Source organism: Tachyglossus aculeatus, chromosome 8 (assembly GCF_015852505.1).
Source record: "Tachyglossus aculeatus isolate mTacAcu1 chromosome 8, mTacAcu1.pri, whole genome shotgun sequence".
Lineage (NCBI taxonomy): Eukaryota > Metazoa > Chordata > Mammalia > Monotremata > Tachyglossidae > Tachyglossus > Tachyglossus aculeatus.
The window spans coordinates 6,817,581-6,841,457 of NC_052073.1; the positions used below are offsets into that span (position 1 = coordinate 6,817,581).

Below are 23,877 nucleotides of genomic sequence, written 5' to 3' on the forward strand. Positions count from 1 at the left end.
GCACTAAGCGCCGGGGTGGATACGAGCAAATAATAATAATAATGATGGTGGTATTTATTAAGCGCTCACTATGTGCAAAGCACTGTTCTAAGCACTGGGGAGGTTACGAGGTGATCAGTTCGTCCCACGGGGGGCTCACAGTCTTAATCCGCATTGGACAGATGAGGTAACTGAGGCCCAGAGAAGTGAAGTGACTTGCCTAAGGTCACACAGCAGACAAGTGGCGGAGCCGGGATTCGAACCCACGACCTCTGACTCCAAAGCCCGGGCTCTTTCCACTGAGCCACGCTGCTTCTCGGGTTGGACCCAGTCCCTGTCTCACGTGGGGGGCTCACAGTCTCCCTCCCCATTTTCCAGGTGAGGGAACTGAGGCCCGGAGAAGCGAAGTGACTTGCCCAAGGTCACACAGCGGGCGAGTGGCGGAGCTGGGATTAGAACCCAGGACCTTCGGGCTCCCAGGCCCGCATTCTAGCCATTATGTCGGCTGCTTCTCAGTAAATATTATTTGTTAAGGGCTTGCTACGGGTAGATCACTGTACTAAGCACTTGGGTGGGGCCGGCACAATCCTTGCTCTCCGAGAGCTTCCAATCTAGCGAGGGACACAGGCAGGAAAATCAAATACTGGAAGGAGAAGCAACGGAGTAGGTAGGTATATGTGCATATATGGGTAGGGACTGTCTATGTGTTGCCAGTTTGTACTTCCCAAGCGCTTAGTACAGTGCTCTGCACATAGTAAGCGCTCAATAAATACGATTGATGATGATGTGCAGAAATCTGGTGGGGCCCAAGTGTGGGTATGATGCATTAGGAAAGAAAATAGGCCAGAGAGATTAGAGATTAGTCAGAGGAGGCCTGTCCTGGAAGAGATGAGGTTTCAGGAGGCCTTTGAATAATAATGATAATTATAATAATAATAATGGTATTTGTTAAGCGCTTCCTATGTGCAAAGCACTGTTCTAAGCGCTGGGGAGGTTACAAGGTGATCAGGTTGTCCCACGGGGGGCTCACCGTCTTCATCCCCATTTGACAGATGAGGGAACTGAAGCACAGAGAAGTTAAGTGACTTGCCCAAAGTCACACAGCTGATAGGTGGCGGAGCCGGGATTCGAACCCACAACCTCTGACTCCCAAGCCCGTGCTCTTTCCACGGAGCCACGCTGCTTCTCCATAATAATAATAATAATAATACTGATGGCATTTATTAAGCGCTTACTTTGTGCAAAGCACCGTTCTAAGCGCTGGGGAGGTTACAAGGTGATCAGGTTGTCCCACGGGGGGCTCACCGTCTTCATCCCCGTTTGACAGATGAGGGAACTGAGGCCCAGAGAAGTGAAGTGACTTGCCCAAAGTCACACAGCCGACAGGCGGCAGAGCTGGGATTTGAACCCACAGTCTCTGGCTCCCAAGCCCGGGCTCTTTCCACGGAACCACGCTGCTTCTCCATAATAATAATAATAATAATAATAATAATACTGATGGCATTTATTAAGCGCTTACTTTGTGCAAAGCCCCGTTCTAAGCGCTGGGGAGGCTACAAGGCGATCAGGTTGTCCCACGGGGGGCTCACCGTCTTCATCCCCATTTGACAGATGAGGGAACTGAGGCCCAGAGAAGTGAAGTGACTCGCCCAAAGTCACCCAGCCGACAGGCGGCAGAGCCGGGATTTGAACCCACAATCTCTGGCTCCCAAGCCCGGGCTCTTTCCACGGAACCACACTGCTTCTCCATAATAATAATAATAATAATAATAATAATACTGATGGCATTTATTAAGCGCTTACTTTGTGCAAAGCCCCGTTTTAAGCGCTGGGGAGGTTACAAGGCGATCAGGTTGTCCCACGGGGGGCTCACCGTCTTCATCCCCATTTGACAGATGAGGGAACTGAGGCCCAGAGAAGTGAAGTGACTCGCCCAAAGTCACCCAGCCGACAGGCGGCAGAGCTGGGATTTGAACCCACAATCTCTGGCTCCCAAGCCCGGGCTCTTTCCGCGGAGCCACGCTGCTTCAGATGGCCGTCGTCACGTCGGGGCCGAGTCCTCCTCCTCCTCCGATGAGGTTTTCCTTCCTGCCCCGTGAAGCCGCGAGTGCGACTGTGGCTGGGTGTGGGTGCCGACGCAGTCCCTTTGTGTGTGTCTCCTGTTGCAGATCCCGTGCCTGTGCAGCGGCGCCACGTGTCTGTTGTGCAGCTGTTGTCCCAACACCAAGAATTCTACCCTGACGCGCCTCCTCTACTCCTTCATTCTGCTCCTGGGGACCATGGTGGCCTGTATCATGCTGATCCCGGGGATGGAGGTGCAGCTGAAAAAGGTAACGGCCCCTGGGACCGCCTTGGGGCTCAGATAATAATAATAATAATGATAATAATAACAACAATAATAACAACAATACTAATAATGGCATTTGTTAGGCGCTTACTAAGTGCCAAGCACTGTTCTAAGTGCTGGGGGGGGTTACAAGGTCATCAGGTTGTCCCACGTGGCGCTCACAGTCTTCATCCCCCATTTGACAGATGAGGTCACCGAGGCCCAGATAATAATAATAATAACAATAATGATGGCATTTGTTAGGCGCTTACTATGTGCCAAGCACTGTTCTAAGCGCTGGGGGGAGATACAAGGTGATCAGGTTGTCCCCCGTGGCGCTCACAGTCTTCATCCCCATTTGGCAGATGAGGAGCCTGAGGCCCAGATAATAATAATAATAACAATAATGATGGCATTTCTTAAGCGCTTACTATGTGCCAAGCACTGTTCTAAGCACTGGGGGGGATACAAGGGGATCAGGTTGTCCCACGTGGCGCTCACAGTCTTCATCCCCATTTGACAGATGAGGAACCTGAGGCCCAGAGAATAATAATAATAACAATAATGATGGCATTTGTTAAGCACTTACTATGTGCAAAGCACTGTTCTAAGTGCTTGGGGGGGGGGACACAGGGTGATCAGGTTGTCCCCCGTGGCGCTCACAGTCTTCATCCCCCATTTGACAGATGAGGTCACTGAGGCCCAGATAATAATAATAATAATAATGATGGCATTTCTTAAGCGCTTACTATGTGCCAAGCACGGTTCTAAGCGCTGAGGGGGGATACAAGGTCATCAGGTTGTCCCACGTGGCGCTCACAGTCTTCATCCCCATTTAACAGATGAGGTCACTGAGGCCCAGAGAATAATAATAACAATAATGATGGTATTTGTTGAGCACTTACTATGTGCAAAGCACTGTTCTAAGCGCTGGGGAGGTTACAAGGTAGGAAGCAGCGTGGCTCAGTGGAAAGAGCCCGGGCTTTGGAGTCAGAGGTCATGGGTTCGAATCCTGGCTCCGCCACTTGTCAGCTGTGTGACTTTGGGCAAGTGCTTTTCTATAATGATGACATTTATTAAGCGCTTACTATGTGCATAGCACTGTTTTAAACGCTGGGGAGGTTATAAGGCGATCAGGTTGTCCCCTGGGGGGCTCACAGTCTTAATCCCCATTTTACAGATGAGGGAACTGAGGCCCAGAGAATCAATCAATCAATCATATTTATTGAGCGCTTACTGTGTGCAGAGCACTGTACTAAGTGCTAGGGAAGTGCAAGTTGGCAACATATAGAGACAGTCCCTACCCAACAGTGGGCTCACAGTCTAAAAGGGGGAGACGGAGAACAAAACTAAACATACTAACAAAATAAAATAAATAGATATGTACAAGTAAAATAAATAAATAAATAAATAGAGAAGTGAAGTGACTTGCCCAAAGTCACACAGCTGACAATTGGCAGAGTCAGGATTCGAACCCATGACCCCCGACTCCAAAGCCCATGCTCTTTCCACTGAGCCGCGCTACTTCTATGCTTTTTATGCGCCAGCACCTTACTAAAAGCTGGGGTAGATGATAATAATAATAACGATGATGGTATTTGTTAAGTGCTTACTATATGCCGGGCACTGTACTAAGCGCTGGGGTAGATACAAGAAAATCAGGTTGGACACAGCCCCTGCCCCACGTGGGGCTCGCAGTCTCGATGCCCGTTTCACAGATGAGAGAACTGAGGCCCAGTGAAATGAAGCGACTTGCCCAAGGTCACGCCACGGACAAGTGTCAGAGCCAGGATTAGAACCCGTGACCTTGTGACTCACAAGCCCATCCTCCAAGTGCCCCCGAGAGCCCCTCCTTGTTATTCTTTTGCGGCATCCCCTTGCAGGAGGATCTGGGAGCCCGTTAATAATAATAATAATAATAATGGCATTTATTAAGCGCTTACTATGTTCTAAGCGCTGGGGAGTTTACAAGGTGATCAGGTTGTCCCACGGGGGGCTCACACTCTTCATCCCCATTTTACAGATGAGGTAACTGAGGCCCAGAGAAGTGAAGTGACTTGCCCAAAGTCACACAGCTGACAAGTGGCGGAGTAGGGATTTGAACCCATGACCTCCGACTCCAAAGCCCGGGCTCTACTTATTCTTCTTAATGTTTTTCTCCCTCTCTAGACTGTAAGCTCATTATGGGCAGGAAAATGTGTCTGCTAATTAATAATAATAATAATAATAATGATGGCATTTATTAAGCACTTACTATGTGCATAGCACTGTTCTAAGCACTGGGGAGGTTACAAGGTGATCAGGTTGCCCTCGTGGGGCTCCCAGTCTTAATCCCCATATTCCAGGTGAGCTAATTGAGGCCCAGAGAAGTTAGGTGACTTGCCCAAAGTCACAGAGCCGACACTTGGCGGAGCCGGGATTTGAACCCATGACCTCTGACTCCAAAGCCCGGGCTCTTCCCTACTGAGCCATGCTGCTAATCCTGTTGTGTTGGACTCTCCCAAACACCCGATACAGTGCTCTGCTCATAGTAAGCCCTAAATAAATATGGTTGATCAATCAATCAATCAATCAATCAATCGTATTTATTGAGCGCTTACTATGTGCAGAGCACTGTACTAAGCGCTTGGGAAGTACAAATTGGCAACACATAGAGACAGTCCCTACCCAACAGTGGGCTCACAGTCTAAATGGGGGAGACAGAGAACAGAACCAAACGTACCAACAAAATAAAATAAATAGGATAGAAATGTACAAGTAAAATAAATAAATAAATAGAGTAATAAATATGTACAACCATATATACAGGTGATGATGTCAGTAATAATAATATCAATCAATCAATTGTATTTATTGTATTAATAATGTTGATGAGGTTAATCCCTCTAGACTGTAAACTCCTTGTGGGCAGGAAACGTGCCTAACTACTGTGTTATAATGTACTCTCCCAAGTGCTTACTACGGCACTCTGCACACAGTAAGCGCTCAATAAATATGATTATGATTGTTGTTGGGTGGGGACCGTCTCTACCTGCTGCCGATTTCTACTTCCCAGGCGCTTAGTACAGTGCTCTGCACACAGTAAGCGCTCAATAAAGGCGATCGAGTGAAGGAATGAGAGCTCCCAGGCCTTTCGGATTCCCAGATCCGGGCTCTGTCCACGAGGCCCCGCTGTTGGGTAGGGACCGTCTCTATGTGTTGCCGACTTGGACTTCCCAAGCGCTTAGTACAGTGCTCTGCACACAGTAAGCGCTCAATAAATACGATTGATTGATTGATTGATTGAGGCCGGGCTTATCCCATAGTGAGCAGCGACTAAATCATCGCACCGTGATCCTGTGGGAGAGAATCGCCCGAGGCCTGACAGGGTGGTGGCTCCTTTGGCGTCATTTTTTGGGCGTCATTTTCATTCATTCATTCAATCGTATTTATAGAAGGCTTCCGGTGTGCAGAGCACTGTACTAAGCGCTTGGGAAGCACAAGTTGGCAACATCTAGAGACGGTCCCTCCCCAGCAGCGGCTCACAGTCTAGAAGAACTCACCCGCTGTGTGACTTTGAGCAAGTCACTTCATTTTGTGCGCTCGCCATGGGCGGCGAAAGTTCCATCGAAAAGCCGCGTGGCTCAGTGGAAAGAGCCCGGGCTTTGGAGTCAGAGGTCAGGAGTTCAAATCCCGGCTCCACCACTTGTCAGCTGTGTGACTTCGGGCAAGTCAGTTAACTTCTCTGGGCCTCAGTTAGCTCATCTGTAAAACGGGGATTAAGATTGTGAGCCCCATGTGGGACAACCTGATCGCCTTGTATCCTCCCCGGCGCTTAGAACGGTGCTTTGCACATAGTAAGCGCTTAACAAATACCATCATTATTATTATTATTGAGCGCTTCCGGTGTGCAGAGCACTGTACTAAGCGCTTGGGAAGCTCAAGTTGGCAACATCTAGAGACGGTCCCCAACAGCGGCTCACGGTCTAGAAGAACTCGCCCGCTGTGTGACTTTGAGCAAGTCGCTTCACTTCTCCGGGCCTCAGTTGTCTCATCTGGAAACCGGGGGTGAAGACTGCGAGCCCCACGGGGGGACAGGGACCGAGGCCAATCTGATTAGCTCGGATCTAACCCAGCGCCTACAGCAGTGCTGGCCGCGTAGTAAGCGCTTAACAAATACCGTTATTATACAGTCGCGTTGGGCCGTTCCGAACGCGATGGATCCGCTGGCTTCTCCCAGGTCCCTGGATTCTGCGAGAGGGGTGTGGGAACGCAGCTACCGTACGTGGACGGCTACGTCGACTGTGACGCCCTGGTGGGCTACAAGGCCGTCTACTGCATCCACTTCGCCCTGACCGTCTTCTTCCTCCTCTTCGCCCTCATCATGGTGAACGTGAAAACCAGCAGCGAATGGCGAGGCGCGGTGCAGAACGGGTATGTCGGGGAGCGGGCCTCGGCGTCTCTGGGCCACACGCTACGGCCAACTCCCCTGGACCAGGAGGGGTTAATAATAATCATCAATCGTATTTATTGAGCGCTTACTATGTGCAGAGCACTGTACTAAGCGCTTAATAATGATGAGGGCACACACTACGGCCAACTCCCCTGGACCAGCAGGCGTTAATAATAATAATAATAATAATGATGATGGCATTCGTTAAGCGCTTACTTTGTGCAAAGGACTGGTCTAAGCGCTGGGGAGGTTACAAGGTGATCAGGTTGTCCCACGGGGGGCTCACGGTCTTCATCCCCATTTTAATAATAATAATGATGGCATTTATTAAGCGCTTACTATGTGCAAAGCACTGTTCTAAGCGCTGGGGAGGTTACAGGGTGATCAGTTGTCCCATGGGGGGGGGCTCACTCTTCATCCCCATTTTAATAATAATAATGGCGGCATTTATTAAGCGCTTACTATGTGCAAAGCACTGTTCTAAGCGCTGGGGAGGTTACAGGGTGATCAGTTGTCCCATGGGGGGGCTCACTCTTCATCCCCATTTTAATAATAATAATAATGATGGCATTTATTAAGCGCTTACTATGTGCAAAGCACTGTTTTAAGCGCTGGGGAGGTTTCAAGGTGATCAGGTTGTCCCACGGGGGCTCACAGTCTTCATCCCCATTTTAATAATAATAATAATGATGGCATTTATTAAGCGCTTACTATGTGCAAAGCACTGTTTTAAGCGCTGGGGAGGTTTCAAGGTGATCAGGTTGTCCCACGGGGGCTCACAGTCTTCATCCCCATTTTAATCATAATAATAATGATGGCATTTATTAAGTGCTTACTATGTGCAAAGCACTGATCTAAGCACTTGAGGAGGTTTCAAGGTGATCAGGTTGTCCCATGGGGGGCTCACAGTCTTCATCCCCATTTTAATAATAATAATGATGGCATTTATTAAGCGCTTACTATGTGCAAAGCACTGTTTTAAGCGCTGGGGAGGTTACAAGGTGATCAGGGTGTCCCACGGAGGGCTCACAGTCTTCATCTCCATTTTAATAATAATAATGATGGCATTTATTAAGCGCTTACTATGTGCAAAGCACTGTTCTATGCTCTGGGGAGGTTACAAGGTGATCAGTTGTCCCATGGGGGGGCTCACAGTCTTCATCCCCATTTTAATAATAATAATGATGACATTTATTAATGTCATCTCCATTCATTCATTCATCCAATTGTATTTATCGAGCGCTTACTGTGTGCAGAGCAGTGGACTAAGCGCTTGAGGAAGTATAAATTGGCAACATATAGAGACGGTCCCTACCCAACAATGGGAGAGAAACGACAAAACATATTAACAAAATAAGATAAATAGAATAAATATGTACAAGTAAAATAAACAGAGGATCAAGTCAGTAGCATTATTATTATTATTCTCTGGGCCTCCATTACCTCATCTGGAAAATGAGGTTGATTTTGATGATGATAATGATATTTGTTAACGCTTACTACATGCCCGTCACCGTTCTAAGCGCTGGCGGAGATACAAGGTGGTCAGGTTGTCCCCCATGGGGCTCACCGTCTTCATCCCCGTTTGACAGATGAGGGAACTGAGGCACAGGGAAGTGAAGTGACTTGCCCAAAGTCACCCAGCTGACAAGGGGCGGAGCCGGGATTTGAACCCACGACCTCTGACTCCCAAGCCCGGGCTCTTTCCACTGAGCCACGCTGCTGCTTCCCTGCTGAAGGCCGTGAACCCACTGTTGGGTAGGGACTGTCTCTCTATGTTGCCAACTTGTACTTCCCAAGCGCTTAGTATGGTGCTCTGCGCACAGTAAGCGCTCAATAAATACGATTGATTGATTGACAGGGACTGCGTCTCCAACCTGCTTGACTTGTGTCTACCCGGCACTTAGAACGGGGCTTGACACAGAGCAGTCGTCGAATAACTACCGTATTTCTTTTTTCTTAATATCGTCCGGACCGGCCGACAGATTTCTGACGTGCCTCCTTGTATTCCGATAGGTTCTGGTTCTTCAAAATAGCCGCCGTGGTGGGTATCATGGTGGGAGCCTTCCACATCCCCAACGAGCCTTTCTCCACAGGTACGGACCCGCGGTCTGGGGGCTGACGTATTTATTGAGCGCTCACTGTGTGCAGGGCACTGGACTAAGCGCTTGGGAAGTACAAGTCGGCAACATGTAGAGACGGTCCCTACCCAACAACGGGAACAGGGACTGTGTCTGACCTGAGTATCTTGTATCTACCCTGGCACTTAGTACATCATCATCATCATCATCAATCGTATTTATTGAGCGCTTACTATGTGCAGAGCACTGTACTAAGCGCTTGGGAAGTACAAATTGGCAACACATAGAGACAGTCCCTACCCAACAGTGGGCTCACAGTCTAAAAGTACAGTATAGTAGTACTGTAATCCCGGCTCCGCCGACTGTCAGCTGTGTGACTTATGTTGCCAACTTGTACGTCCCAAGCGCTCTGAAACCACGACCTCTGACCCCAAGCCTATGTGATCTAAGTGTATAAGTGGTGCAGAAAGGAGAGGAACAAAGGAAAAGGGATTGAGGGCTGTCTATCAATCAATCAATCGTATTTATTGAGTGCTTACTGTGTGCAGAGCACTGGCCTAAGCGCTTGGGAAGTCCAAGTTGGCAACATATAGAGACGGTCCCTACCCAACAGTGGGCTCACAGTCTAGAAGGGGGAGACAGAGAACAAAACCAAACATACTAACAAAATAAAATAAATAGAATAGATATGTACAAGTAAGATAATAAATAAACAGAGTAATAAATATGTACAAACATACATACATATATATAGGTGCTGTGGGGAAGGGAAGGAGGTAAGATGGGGGGGGATGGAGAGGGGGACGAGGGGGAGAGGAAGGAAGGGGCTCAATCTGGTGGGAGCCGGGCCCCTCCGTCGTACAGTGCGGTTAGTAAACGGACACCGTGTCCCGTCGTGGATCTTGGACAGAACCGTTTCCGCCGGAACCGCGGTGAGGTAAAAACAGTCCTGCCGTTGAGGTCGGTGTGGAAAACTCACGTCATCCCTGTCAGGAAGTCCAGACGAGGCCACTCGAAGCCCAGAATTAGCCCACTGCCCCTTGCGCGGTGATAGTTTAACACGGTGCTTGAACTGCATCTTGGGTTCCTCTCATTCCCCTAAAAAATATATATATATATATATTGACACTCTTGATGACCGTTTACTTGTTCTGAAGTCTGTCTCCCCCCCTTCTTGACTGTGAGCCCGTTGTCGGACGCAGGGATCGTCTGTTGCCGAGTTGTGCTTTCCAAGCGCTTAGGCCAGTGCTCTGCCCACACTAAGCGCTCAATAAATACGACTGAAGGAATATCGTGAAGCAAAAGACGGGGTCTTGAGATGGTTCGGATTGTTAGCTGCTAAAGCAGACTCTCGGTTATCCTTTCTCCGAGCCGAGTCAGGTGCAGAACTCCCAAAGGACACGGCCAGAAAATGTCTCTTGTAAAGGCTCTGGAGCAGAGGTTGGAACTTGCACGTTCATTCATTCAGTCGTATTTATTGAGCGCTTACTGCGGGCAAAGCACTGTACTAAGCGCTTGGGACAGTACATACAGAGAAGCAGCATGGCGTAGCAGATGGAGCCCGGGCCTGGGACTCAGGAGGTCATGGGTTCTAATCCCTGCTCCGCCACTTGTCTGCTGTATGACCTTGGCCAAGTCGCTTCACTTCTCTGGGCCTCAGTGACCTCATCTATAAAATAATAATAATAATGGCATTTGTTAAGCACTTACTATGTGCAAAGCACTGCTCTAAGCGCTGGGGTGGTTACAAGGCGATCAATTTGCCCCACAGGGGGCTGACAGTCTTCATCCCCACTTTCCAGATGAGGGAACTGAGGCCCAGAGAAGTGAAGTGACTTGCCCAAAGTCACCCAGCTGGCAGTTGGCGGAGCCGGGATTTGAACCCACGACCTCTGACTCCAAAGCCCGGGCTCTTTCCACTGAGCCACGCTGCTTCTCTGGGGAGTGAGCCTGTGAGCCCCATGTGGGACAGGGACCGTGTCCGAACTGATTTGCTTGTATCCACCCCAGCGCTTAGTACAGTGCCTGGCACACAGTAAGTGCTTAACAAATACCACAGTTATTATTATTATAATTATTATTACACTATAACAATAAATGGACACGTTCCCCAACTTGTGGCGAGCATTTGCTCTCATCACCTTCCCCCTCTAGACTTTATTCATTCATTCATCCATTCAATCATATTTATTGAGCACTTACTGTGTGCAGAGCACTGTACTAAGCGCTTGGGAAGTCCAAGTTGGCAACATATAGAGACGGTCCCTACCCAACAACGGGCTCACAGTTGAGAAGGGGGAGACAGATGACAGAACAAAACATGTAGACAGGTGTCAAAATTGTCAGAACAAATAGAATTACAGCTATATGCACAACATTAACAAAATAAATAGAATAGTTAATATGTACAAGTAAAATAAATAGAGTGATAAAGCTCGTAATGGGCAGGGAGCGTGCCTGCTAATTCTGTTGTACTCGCCTCTCATTCGTTCACTCATTCAATCGTATTTATTGAGCGCTTACTGTGTGCGGAGCACCGTACTAAGCGCTTGGGAAGTACAAGTTGGCAACATCTAGAGACGGTCCCTACCCAACAGTGGGCTCTCCCGAGCGCTGTACACGTAGTAAGCGCTCAACGAACGCCATTGATCGATCCACCCCAGTCAGACTGGTCTTCGAAGTCGGTCGCAGGCCGGTCTCGTGACGGGGAAGGAGAGAGAAGAGGGTAAACTGGTTTCATTTCTCTTTTCAGTCTGGTTTTACGTAGGCATCATCGGGGCCGCCCTGTTCATCCTCATTCAGCTGGTGCTGCTCGTCGACTTCGCCCACGGCTGGAACGAATCCTGGGTGGGGCGAATGGAAGAGGGAAATGCCCGGTGTTGGTATGCAGGTAGGAAACAGAAAACCTAAATGACTCAATCAATCAATCAATCAATCATATTTATTGAGCGCTTACTGTGTGCAGAAGCACTCGGGAAGTCCAAGTTGGCAACATCTAGAGACGGCCCCTACCCAACAGCGGGCTCACAGTCGAGAAGGGGGAGACAGAGAACAAAACCAAACATATTAACAAAATAAAATAAATAGAATAGCTATGTACAAGTAAAATAAATAGACTGAGCCCCTTCCTTCCTCTCCCTTGTTCCCCTCTCCATCCCCCCCATCTAACCTCCTTCCCTTCCCCACAGCACCTGTATATATGTATATATGTTTGTACATATTTATTACTCTATTTACATATTTTACTTGTACATATCTATTCTATTTATTTTATTTTGTTAGTATGTTTGGTTTTGTTCTCTGTCTCCCCCTTTTAGACTGAGAGCCCCCTGTTGGGTAGGGACTGTCTCTATATGTTGCCAACTTGGACTTCCCAAGCGCTTAATACAGTGCTCTGCACACAGTAAGCGCTCAATAAATACAATTGATGATGATAAATAGAGTAATAAATCTGTACAAACATATGTACATATATACAGGTGCTGTGGGGATGGGGAACGGACTCGATTCCGTCAGTAAGAGATCAGGTGGGACGGGGAGGGCCAGGAGCTCACCTCCTCCAGGAGGCCTTCCCGGACTGAGCCCCCCTTTTCCTCCGCTCCCCATCGCCCCGACTCCCTCCCTCTGCCCTACCCCCCTCCCGGCCCCACAGCACTTGTGTATATTTGTAACAATAATAATGATGGCATCTATTAAGCGCTTGCTATGTGCAAAGCACCGTTCTAAGCGCTGGGGAGGTTACAAGGTGCTCAGGTTGTCCCACGGGGGGCTCACAGACTTCATCCCCATTTGACAGATGAGGGAACTGAGGCCCAGAGAAGTGAAGTGACTCACCCAGTGTCAGCGGACAAGTGGCGGAGCCGGGATTCGAACCCATGACCTCGGACTCCAAAGCCCGGGCTCTTTCCACTGAGCCACGCTGCTCTATTTATTTCATTAATGATGTGTATATAGCTATAATTCTGTTTATTTCTATTGATGCTATTGCCGCCTGTCTACTTGTTTTGGTGTCCGTCTCCCCCCTTCTAGACTGTGAGCCCGTCGTTGGGTAGGGACCGTCTCTCTCTGTTGCCAAACTGTACTTTCCAAGCGCTTAGTACAGTGGTCTGTACACAGTAAGCGCTCAATAAAGATGAAGGAATGAATGAATGAATGAAAATAGGGTGCCTCGAAATTCAGAAGGGATGTGGAGTAAGGTAGGAGAAGAAGAGCAGTGTGGCCTAGGGGCTAGAGCATAAGCAGCCTGGCTCAGTGGAAAGAGCCCGGGCTTTGGAGTCAGAGGTCACGGGTTCCAATCCCGGCTCCGCCAGTTGTCAGCCGTGGGACTTTGGGCGAGTCACTTCACTTCTCTGGGCCTCAGTTCCCTCATCTGTAAAATGGGGGTCAAGACTGTGAGCCCCCCGTGGGACAACCTGATCACCTTGTAACCTCCCCATCGCTTAGAACAGTAAGCGCTCAATAAATGCCATCATTATTATTATCATTATCCCGGCTCCGCCTCTCATCTGCCTTGTGACCTCGGGCAGGTCACTTCCCTGGGCCTCAGTTCCCTCATCTGTAAAATGGGGATTGACCCTGAGCCCCGTGGGGGACAGGGACCGTGTCCAAACGGATTAATTTGTATTAGAACAGTGCCTGGCACACAGTAAGAGCGTAACGAATACCGCAGTCATTCATTCATTCAATCGAATTTATTAAGTGCTTACTGTGTGCAGAGCACTGTACTAAGCGCTTGGGAAGTACAGGTTGGCAACATCCAGAGACGGTCCCTACCCAACAGTGGGTTCACAGTCTAGAAGGGGGAGACAGAGAACAAAACAAAACATATTAACAAAATAGAATAAATAGAACATGTACAAGTAGAGTAATAAATATATACAAACATATATACATAGTCATTACTATTGTTATTGTTATTCTCGTTAGGAAGAGGAAACGACTTTGAGTTCATTTTATTGGAATTTCCATCTTCACGTTTAGTTTTCAGTTGCACATGTCAGGAGAGTAGGGATTGTGCCTATTGACCATTTTTTCTCCCAAGCACTTAGTAGAGGGCTCCGTGCAATAATGATAATAATCAATCAATCAGTGGTATTTATTGAGCGCTTACTGTGTGAAGAGCCCTGTACTAAGCGCTTGGGAAGTACAAGTTGGCAACACATAGAGACGGTCCCTACCCAACAGTGGGATGCCGTCCGTTTGGAGAAGCAGCGTGGCTCAGTGGAAGGAGCCCGGGCTTTGGAGTCACAGGTCATGGGTTCAAATCCCGGCTCTGCCACACGTCAGCTGTGTGACTTTGGGCAAGTCACGTCACTTCTCTGGGCCTCAGTTCCCTCATCTGTAAAATGAGGATTAAGACTGTGAGCTCCCCGTGGGACAACCTGATCACCTTGTAACCTCCCCAGCGCTTAGAACAGTGCTTTGCACATAGTAAGCGCTTAATAAATACCATTATTATTTATTGTTATTTGGAAAGTAAGCGCTTAGTACAGAGGCCGTGGGTCCGAATCCCGACTCTGCCGCTTGCCAGCTGTGTGACTTTGGGCAAATCGCTTCTCTGGGCCTCAGTTCCCTCACCTGTAAAATGGGGATGAAGATCCCGTGGGACAACCTGATGTAAAATGGGGATGAAGACTGAGCCCCCCATGGGACAACCTGATGACCTTGTATCTACCCCAGCGCTTAGAACAGTGCAGGGCATATCGTAAGCGCTTATAAATACCATCATTATTATTATTACTGCAGTGCTCTGCACACAGTGAGCGCTTAGTAAATCCGATTGAGTGAAAGCGAGCGTCTCTCGTGTACACGGGGGAGTGATCCAGCTTGGCTCAGTGGGAAGAGCCCGGGCTTTGGAGTCAGAGGTCATGGGTTCAAATCCCGGCTCCGCCGCTTGTCGGCTGTGTGACTTTGGGCGAGTCACTTCACTTCTCCGGGCCTCAGTTCCCTCATCTGTAAAATGGGAATTAAGACTGTGAGCCCCACGAGGGGCAATCTGATCACCTTGTAACCTCCCCAGAGCTTTAGAACAGTGCTTTGCACATAGTAAGCGCTTAATAAATGCCATCATTATTATTATTATCCTTCTTCAGTTGGTCCAGAACAGAGGAACGAGTCCTGACCCGGTTGAATCCCTCGTTGCGGGAAGTTTAACGCGGATCCTTCTGTCTTCCAGCCCTGTTGTTTTTCACCAGCCTCTTCTACCTCCTGTCCATCGCGGCCACGGCGCTGCTTTTCGTGTACTACACCAAACCGGACGGCTGCACCTTGAACAAGTGCTTCATCAGCTTTAACCTGATATTCTGCGTTTTGGTGTCCGTTGTTTCCATCTGTCCAAAAATTCAGGTTTGGCCTAACTTCTCCATCATCTCCTCCCCGCCCCCGAACGCTTTGGAAATGACAGTTGGCTTGTCTGCTTGGGTGACCTTGGGCCAGTCACCTCGCTTCTCTTTGCCTCATCCGTAAAATGGGGATAATAATAATAATAATAATGATGGCATTTATTAAGCGCTTACTATGTGCAAAGCACTGTTCTAAGCGCTGGGGGGAATACGAGGTGATCAGGTTGTCCCACGTGGGGCTCACAGTCTTCATCCCCATTTAACAGATGAGGGAACTGAGGCACAGAGAAGTGAAGTGACTTGCCCAAAGTCACACAGCTGACAAGTGGTGGAGCCGGGACTTGAACCCATGACCTCTGACTCCAAAGCCCGGGCTCTTTCCCACTGAGCCACACTGCTTCTCTAATGAAGATGAAGACTGCGAGCCCCGTTTGGGACACGATTAGCTTGGATCTCCCCCAGTGCTTGGCACGTAGTAAGCACTTAACAAATACCATCATTATTATTATTACTATTATTATTATTATTACCCCAGCGCTCAGTACAGTGCCTGGCATATAGTAAAAGCGCTTAACAAATACCACCGTCATTATTGTTATCATCACCCCAGCACTTTAAGTACAGTGCCTGGCATATAGTAAGCGCTTAACAAATACCACAGTCATTATTATTATCATCACCCCAGCGCTTAGAACAGCTGGGTGACTTTGGGCAAGTCACTTCACTTCTCTGGGCCTCAGTTCCCTCATCTGGAAAATGGGGATGAAGACCGTGAGCCCCCTGTGGGACAACCTGATCACCTTGTATCCCCCCCAGCGCTTAGAACAGTGCCTTGCGCATAGTAAGCCTTAATAAATACCATTATTGTTATTAAGTGGCGGAGCTGGGATTCGAACTCATGACCTCGGACTCCCAAGCCCATTTCTTCAGTATACACCTTGTGGGAAAAGTGATGAAAGAGGCCTGTCTTTTGGCCACCGAAAGGGAGGGAAAGCTAGCCACTCTAATCACCCCCCCCGGAGCATCGTTCTACTCAGGGAGAATAAAATTCCACATCCTTCCTAAAGTAGGAATAATAATAATAATACTTGTGGTATATGCTAAGCATTTTCATTCATTCATTCATTCAATTGTATTTATTGAGCGCTTACTGTGTGCAGAGCACTGTACTAAGCGCTTGGGAAGTCCAAGTTGGCAACATCATCATCATCAATCGTATTTATTGAGCGCTTCCTGTGTGCAGAGCACTGTACTAAGCGCTTGGGAAGTCCAAGTTGGTGACATTATCATCAATCGTATTTATTGAGCGCTTCCTGTGTGCAGAGCACTGTACTAAGCGCTTGGGAAGTCCAAGTTGGCAACATATAGAGACGGTCCCTACCCAACAACGGGCTCACAGTCTAGAAGGGGGAGACAGGCACTGTACTGAACCCCGGGGTGGATAGAAGCAAATCAGGTTGGACACAGTCCCCGTCCCACATGGGGCTCACAGTCTCCTTCCCCATTTTACAGATGAGGGAACTGAGGCCCAGAGAAGTGAAGTGACTGGCCCGAGGCCACACAGCCGACAAGCGGCAGAGCGGGGATTAGAACCCAGGACCTCCAGGCTCCCAGGCGCGGGCTTGGGAGTCAGAGGTGGTGGGTTTGAATTCCACCCCACCACTTATCTGCTGTGTGATGCTGGGCGAGACACAACTTCTGTGGGCCTCAGTTCCCTCATCCGTCAAATGGGGATGAAGCCTGGGAGCCCCACGGGGGACAACCTGATGAGCTGGTATCTCCCCCAGCGCTTAGAACGGTGCTTGGCACAGAGTAAGCGCTTCCCAAATAGCATCATTATTAACGGTTTAACTAGCTCCAGGGAATCAGGTTGACTTTGTGAGGTCCACGAGTGTCCGTGCGATCGTGGAGATGTTTTTTCCCCCCCTCTCTCCCCTCTTTCTCGTTGGAAACAGGAATCGAACCCTCATTCGGGCCTTCTGCAGTCCTCAATCATCACCCTTTACACCATGTATCTCACGTTTTCCGCCATGTCTAACGAACCGGGTAAGGAGGGCGTCCACGACGTTTGCCCTGCCGCGCGGCGAAGGACCTGGGTTCTAATCCTGGCCCTGCCCCTCGTCTGCCGCGCGTCACCTTGGGCAAGTCGCTTCATTGGCCCGTGCCTCAGTGACCTCATCTGGAAAAGGGGGAGGAAGGTTTTTGAGCCCTGTGGGACAAAACCCATCACCTTGTATCCACCCCAGTGCCTGGCACACGGGAAGCGCTTAACAAATGCCATCGTTATTATCAATAATTAATAATAATAATGGCATTTATTAAGCGCTTACTATGCAAAACACTGTTCTGTTAATGTCTTGGGGGTGGGAGCGAACCTTGAAGATTCCCCGGTCGAATCCCAGCTCCGCTCGCCTGCTGTGTGTCTTTGGGCAAGTCACTCTGCTTCTCTGGGCCTCAGTATTCCCATCTGTGAAACAGGGAGTAAATACCCGTTCTCCTTATCCCTCAGACTGTGAGCCCTCCTGGTGTCCAAATGGGATTATTTTGTATTTACCTGGCGCTTTTTTTTTTTTTTTTAAAGTGCGCTACTTGTTGAGCTCTTTGTGGCAGGTACTGTACTAAGCGCCGGGGTAGTTACACATAAATCAGCTTGGACACAGTCCTTGTCCCAGCCAGGACTCACCATCCCCATTGAACAGACGAGGTAACCGAGGCCCAGAGAAGGGAAGTCACTTGCCCGAGGTTGCACTGTGACTTCTAGACTGTGAGCCCACTGTTGGGTAGGGACCGTCTCTCTATGCTGCCAAATTGTACTTCCCAAGCGCTTAGTACAGTGCTCTTCACACAGGAAGCGCTCAATAAATACGACTGAATGAAAAGGGGCGGAGCTGGGATCATAAGCAGCGTGGCTCAGTGGAAAGAGCCCGGGCTTGGGAGTCAGAGGTTATGGGTTCAAATTCCGGCTCCGCCGCTTGTCAGCTGGGTGACTTGGGGCAAGTCGCTTCACTTCTCTGGGCCTCAGTTCCCTCACCTGGAAAATGGGGAGGAAGATTTTTGAGCCCCACGTGGGACTAAACCGATCACCTTGTATCCACCCCAGTGCCTGGCACACAGGACGCGCTTAACAAATGCCATCGTGATTATCAGTAATAAATAATAATGATAAAATAATGGCATTTAATAAGCGCTTACCATGCAAAGCGCCGTTCTGTTAATGTCTTGGGGGTGGGAGCGAACCTTGAAGATTGGTGAGATGATCCCTCATTCATTCATTCATTCAATCGTATTTATTGAGCGCTTACTGTGTGCAGAGCACTGTACTAAGCGCTTGGGAAGTACAAGTTGGCAACATCTAGAGACGGTCCCTACCCAACAGTGGGCTCGCAGTCTAGAAGGGGGAGACAGACAACAAAACAAAATGTATTGTTCATTCATTCATTCAATCATACTTATTGAGCGCTTACTGTGTGCAGAGCACTGTACCGAGCACTTGGGAAGTACAAGTACAAGTTCATCCCCCTCATCCGTGGGGATGAAGACTGTGAGCCCCCTCCGTGGGACAACCTCATCACCTTGTAACCTCCCCAGCGCTTAGAACAGCGCTTGGCACATAGTAAGCGCTTAATAAATGCAATCAGAGAAAAAACCGAAAAACCCAGATCATCATCATCATCATCATCATCATCAATCATCGTATTTATTGAGCGCTTACTATGTGCAGAGCACTGGACTAAGCGCTTGGGAAGTACAAATTGGCAACATATAGAGACAGTCCCTACCCAACAGTGGGCTCACGGCCTAAAAGGGGGAGACAGAGAACAAAACCAAACATACTAACAAAATAAAATAAATAGAATAGATATGTACAAGTAAAATAAATAGAGTAATAAATATGTACAAACATATATACATATGTTTATATGTATATAAACCAGAGTGGGCTTCTCATGCTCTGGACAGAGGCGTCCTGCAGCCATCTGCTGCAAGTCTCGATCATCATCAACCGTATTTATTGAGCGCTTACTATGTGCAGAGCACTGGACTAAGCGCTTGGGAAGTACAAATTGGCAACATAGAGAGACAGTCCCTACCCATCAGTGGGCTCACAGTCTAAAAGGGGGAGACAGAGAACAAAACCAAACATACTAACAAAATAAAATAAATAGAATAGATATGTACAAGTAAAATAAATAGAGTAATAAATCTGTACGAACATATATCCATATATCCAGGTGCTGTGGGGAAGGGAAGGAGGTAAGATGGGGGGGACGGAGAGGGGGAGAGGAAGGAAGGGGCTCAGTCTGGGAAGGCTCTCTCAGACCTCTCTGACTCCCAGCTCTGTCGCGCTGAACAAAAATCATCATCTTCTCATTCATTCAGTCGTATTTATTGGGCGCCTACTGTGTGCAGAGCACCGTACTAAGCGCTTGGGAAGTACAAGCACCGCTATCGCAGATACCATTTGACCGCATGTGTTGTTCCCGTCTCACTGGCAGATCGCTCCTGCAACCCAAGCCTGCTGAATCTCATCTCCCCGTTGGCCGGGCCGCCGCAGGCCCCGGGCAACGCCAGCGCCCCGCCGCCCACCTCGCCCGCCGCGGCCCCCCGCGGGCCCAGGCGCTGGTGGGACGCCCAGAGCGTCCTGGGCCTGCTCCTCTTCGCCTGCTGCCTCGTGTACTCTAGGTGAGCGCTCAGTAGGTACCGCGGGCCTGGCAGGGGTGGGGGCCGCGCCGCGGGTAGTCGCCGCCGCCTCCCGCCGCCGCCGGCGCGCCTGACCTGCCTTCCGGGCGGCTTCTCCTCTGGCAGCATCCGCTCGTCGACCAGCAGCCAGGCCAGGAAGCTCAGCCTGTCGGGAAGGGACAGGGTGATCCTGGAGGATGCTTCCCCGCGCGGGCCGGGCCGGGAGCCGGGGCAGGCGCGGCGGGCCGTGGACAACGAGCAGGAGGGCGTGCAGTACAGTTACTCCCTCTTCCACTTCATGCTGGGCCTGGCCTCGCTCTACATCATGATGACCCTGACCAGTTGGTATAGGTGAGCCTCGACCCCCCCCCCCCCCCCCGTTCGTTCATTCATTTAATCGTATTTATTGAGCGCTTACTGTGTGCAGAGCACTGGACTAAGCGCTCGGGAGAGGACAGAATAAACAGTGGCATTCACTCAATCGATCAATCAATTGTATTTATTGAGCGCTTACTGTGTGCAGAGCACTGCACTAAGCGCTTGGGAAGTACAAGTTGGCAACATAGAGAGACGGTCCCTACCCAACAGTGGGCTCACAGTCTAGAAGGGGGATTTCAATTGTGTTTGAGCGCTTGCTGTGCGCAGAGCACTGGGCTAAACACTGGGGAGAGTCCAGTCAGTAGCATTTATTTGTTCAGTCAGACGTATTTGAGCGCTTGCTGTGTGCAGAGCACTGGACTAAACACTGGGGAGAGTCCAGTCAGTAGCATTTATTTGTTGTCAGTCATATTTGAGCGCTTTCTGTGTGCAGAGCACTGTATTAAGCGCTTGGGAGAGGACAGAATAAACAGTGGCATTCAGTCAGTCGTGTTTGAGTGCTTGCTGTGTGCAGAGCACTGGACTAAACACTGGGGAGAGTCCAGTCAGTAGCATTTATTCGTTCAGTCAGTTGTGTTTGAGCGCTTGCTGTGTGCAGAGCACTGGACTAAACACTGGGGAGAGTCCAGTCAGTAGCATTCGTTCAGTCAGTCGTATTTGAGCGCTTTCTTGCAGAGCAGTGTACTAAGCACTCGGGAGAGGACAGAGTAAACAGTGGCATTCACTCAATCGTGTTTGAGCGCTTGCTGTGTGCAGACCACTGGACTAAGCACTGGGGAGAGTCCAGTCAGTAGCATTTATTCGTTCAGTCAGTCGTATTTGAGCGCTTTCTTGCAGAGCAGTGTACTAAGCACTCGGGAGAGGACAGAGTAAACAGTGGCATTCACTCAATCGTGTTTGAGCGCTTGCTGTGTGCAGACCACTGGACTAAGCACTGGGGAGAGTCCAGCACAGTCAGTCAGTGGCATTTATTCATTGAACCGTATTTACTGAGCGCTTGGGCGAGGAAAATGTCATCAGTGGCATTTATTTATTCATTCATTCAGTTGTATGTGAATGAACAGATCCATTGGACTGAGCGCTTGGAACAAGAAATAAGACACATTCCCTGCCCACAGTGAGCTTAGGCAGTCGGCAAAGAGGGGCTGGCAGAAATGGGGTCGGGGTTTCCATTTAAGAGAAGCAGCGGGGCTCAGTGGAAAGAGCCCGGGCTTGGGAGTCAGAGGTCATGGGTTCAAATCCCACCTTTACTGCTTGTCAGGCTGTGTGACTTTCCTTCTCTTTGCTTCGGTTCCCTCATCTGTAAAATGGGGATGAAATCTGTGAGCCCCACGTGGGACAACCTGATTAATAATAGTAATAATGGTATTTGTTAAGCGCTTACTATGTGCCAAGCACTGTTCTAAGCGGTGAACAGTAATCATTAATAATAATAATAATAATAATAATGATGGCATATGTTAAGCAATTACTATGTGCCAAGCACTGTTCTAAGCGCTGAACAGTAATCATTAATAATAATAATAATAATAATGATGGCATTTGTTAAGCGCTTACTATGTGCAAAGCACCGTTCTAAGCGCTGGGGAGGATACAAGGTGATCAGGTTGTCCCATGTGGGGCTCACAGTCTTAATCCCCATTTTACAGATGAGGGAACTGAGGCCCAGAGAAGTGAAGTGTAATGATGGCATTTGTTAAAGCGCTTACTACGTGCAAAGCACTGTTCTAAGCGCTGGGGAGGATACAAGGTGATCGAGTTGTCCCATGTGGGGCTCACAATCTTAATCCCCATTTTACAGATGAGGGAACTGAGGCCCAGAGAAGTGAAGTGTAATGATGGCCTTTGTTAAAGCACTTACTATGTGCAAAGCACTGTTCTAAGCGCTGGGGGGGGAATGCAAGGTGATCAGGTTGTCCCCTGTGGGGCTCACAGCCAGTGGAAAGAGCCCGGGCTTTGGAATCAGAGGTCATGGGTTCAAATCCCAGCTCTGCCAACTGTCAGCTGCGTGACCTTGGGCAAGTCACTTCACCTCTCTGGGCCTCAGTTCCCTCATCTGTAAAATGGGGATTGAAACTGTGAGCCTCCCCTGGGACAACCTGATCACCTTGCCACCTCCCCAGCACTTAGAACGGGGCTTGGCCCCTAGTAAGCGCTTACCAAATACCATCATCATCATCCCCATCTGACAGATGAGGGTACTGAGGCTCAGAGAAGTTAAGTGTCTTGCCCAGGGTCACACAGCAGACCCGTGGCGGAGCCGGGATTTGAACCCAAGCGCGCGCTTTTCCCACCGAGCCACGGCTTACCCCGAACCCCCACCACCGTCCCCTCAGTGCTTGGCACAGGGTAAGCGCGCGACGGATGCCGTCGTTATTATTTTGTCCTCCCCCTGGCCGCTTCCTCTCTCCTCAGCCCCGACGCCAACTTCCAGACCCTCACCAGCACGTGGAGGGCCGTGTGGTTGAAGATGGTTTCCAGCTGGCTCTGCCTCATCCTCTACTTCTGCTCTCTCGTTGCCCCAATGGTCTTCCCCAACCGAGACTTCAGCTGAACGCCCCGATCCCCCGTCCCGGGGTCCGAATCCACGGGCCTCCCCGCCCCCCAAAACCTTTCCGGACGGCTGCCGGACCTGGGTGAATTCGAGTCGGCGCTTGGTGTCGGACCAAAACTTTTCTCTCTCTCCGTCGTTTTCTTCGCCGCTGCCGCCGCCGTCGTCCTCTTTAACCGCTAGCACAAGGGGAGCGTCGTCGCTTTCTGAAAATCGACTTCAGCCGGGGCTGGGAAGACGGTTCTTAAAAGGAGGAAAGGGTGGAAACCCGCGTTAGGGAACCGGGATCCGACCTTATGGAAGGTCAGAGGGCGTGGGGGCATCTGATCCATCAGCATTCCGGGTTTCGGGAAGAGCCGGTTGGGAGAGACCGGTCTCGGGCCGCTGCTACCACGCGTCTGATTGCCCCAGAGGCGTAGGTGGTTTTCTAATTTCCTCGGCGTTGCGGCAACCGCCCTGCTTAGCTTTAAGTCCGTGGCTCCGCGTGGCCAAATAACATTAATTTCACGCTACGCGGGCTAATTTCACGCGACGCTTTATTCAGTCTGCACCCGCAATCCGTTCAACGGAAGAGGAACCCGGGAAAAACAACACTGGCTTGATCCGCTGCGCTTATGTAAAAGACGCGAACGCTAGACTTAAATGCACCGAACATTGCGAGAGCACTTTAGTATTTGCGCCAAACGTCTTTTTGACTAAAATACAGGTATTTCGAACACCCGTCTGAGACCCGTTGCCTAAAGACCCGAACGGGTAATTCTGCCGGCTTACGGGAATTCGTCTCGGTGTTGAGCCTGGGGCATATCCTGTCCTCCCATCCCGCTTTCCGGCCCCCCAACCCCAAATAGCTCCTTTGGTTTAGGGGTTGGACTGCTTCTCCATTCATTCAGTTGTATTTATTGAGCGCTTACTGTGTGCAGAGCACTGTACTAAGCACTCTGTTATGACTCCAATCGTATTTATTGAGCGCTTACTGTGTGCAGAGCACTGTACTAAGCGCTCTATTATGACTCCATTCATTCAGTTGTATTTATTGAGCACTTACTGTGTGCAGAGCACTGGACTAAGCGCTTGGGAAGTCCAAGTTGGCAACATCTAGAGATGGTCCC

The 23,877-nt window shown here is 49.5% G+C and overlaps 1 protein-coding gene across 1 annotated transcript in view; it reads left to right on the plus strand.

Moving 5' to 3' along the window:
- Positions 1-23,495, plus strand: part of SERINC3 (serine incorporator 3) — a 29,040-nt gene extending 5,545 nt beyond the window's left edge. Inside the window, exons 2-10 of the mRNA XM_038750599.1 lie at positions 2,148-2,309; positions 6,525-6,718; positions 8,754-8,833; positions 11,571-11,708; positions 14,994-15,163; positions 17,115-17,205; positions 19,656-19,842; positions 19,966-20,190; positions 22,633-23,495. Of these exons, the coding sequence (XP_038606527.1) occupies positions 2,148-2,309; positions 6,525-6,718; positions 8,754-8,833; positions 11,571-11,708; positions 14,994-15,163; positions 17,115-17,205; positions 19,656-19,842; positions 19,966-20,190; positions 22,633-22,771 (1,386 nt within the window). The 3' untranslated portion in view covers positions 22,772-23,495. The remainder of the gene's footprint in view (positions 1-2,147; positions 2,310-6,524; positions 6,719-8,753; positions 8,834-11,570; positions 11,709-14,993; positions 15,164-17,114; positions 17,206-19,655; positions 19,843-19,965; positions 20,191-22,632) is intronic.
- Positions 23,496-23,877: the final 382 nt, after the last annotated feature.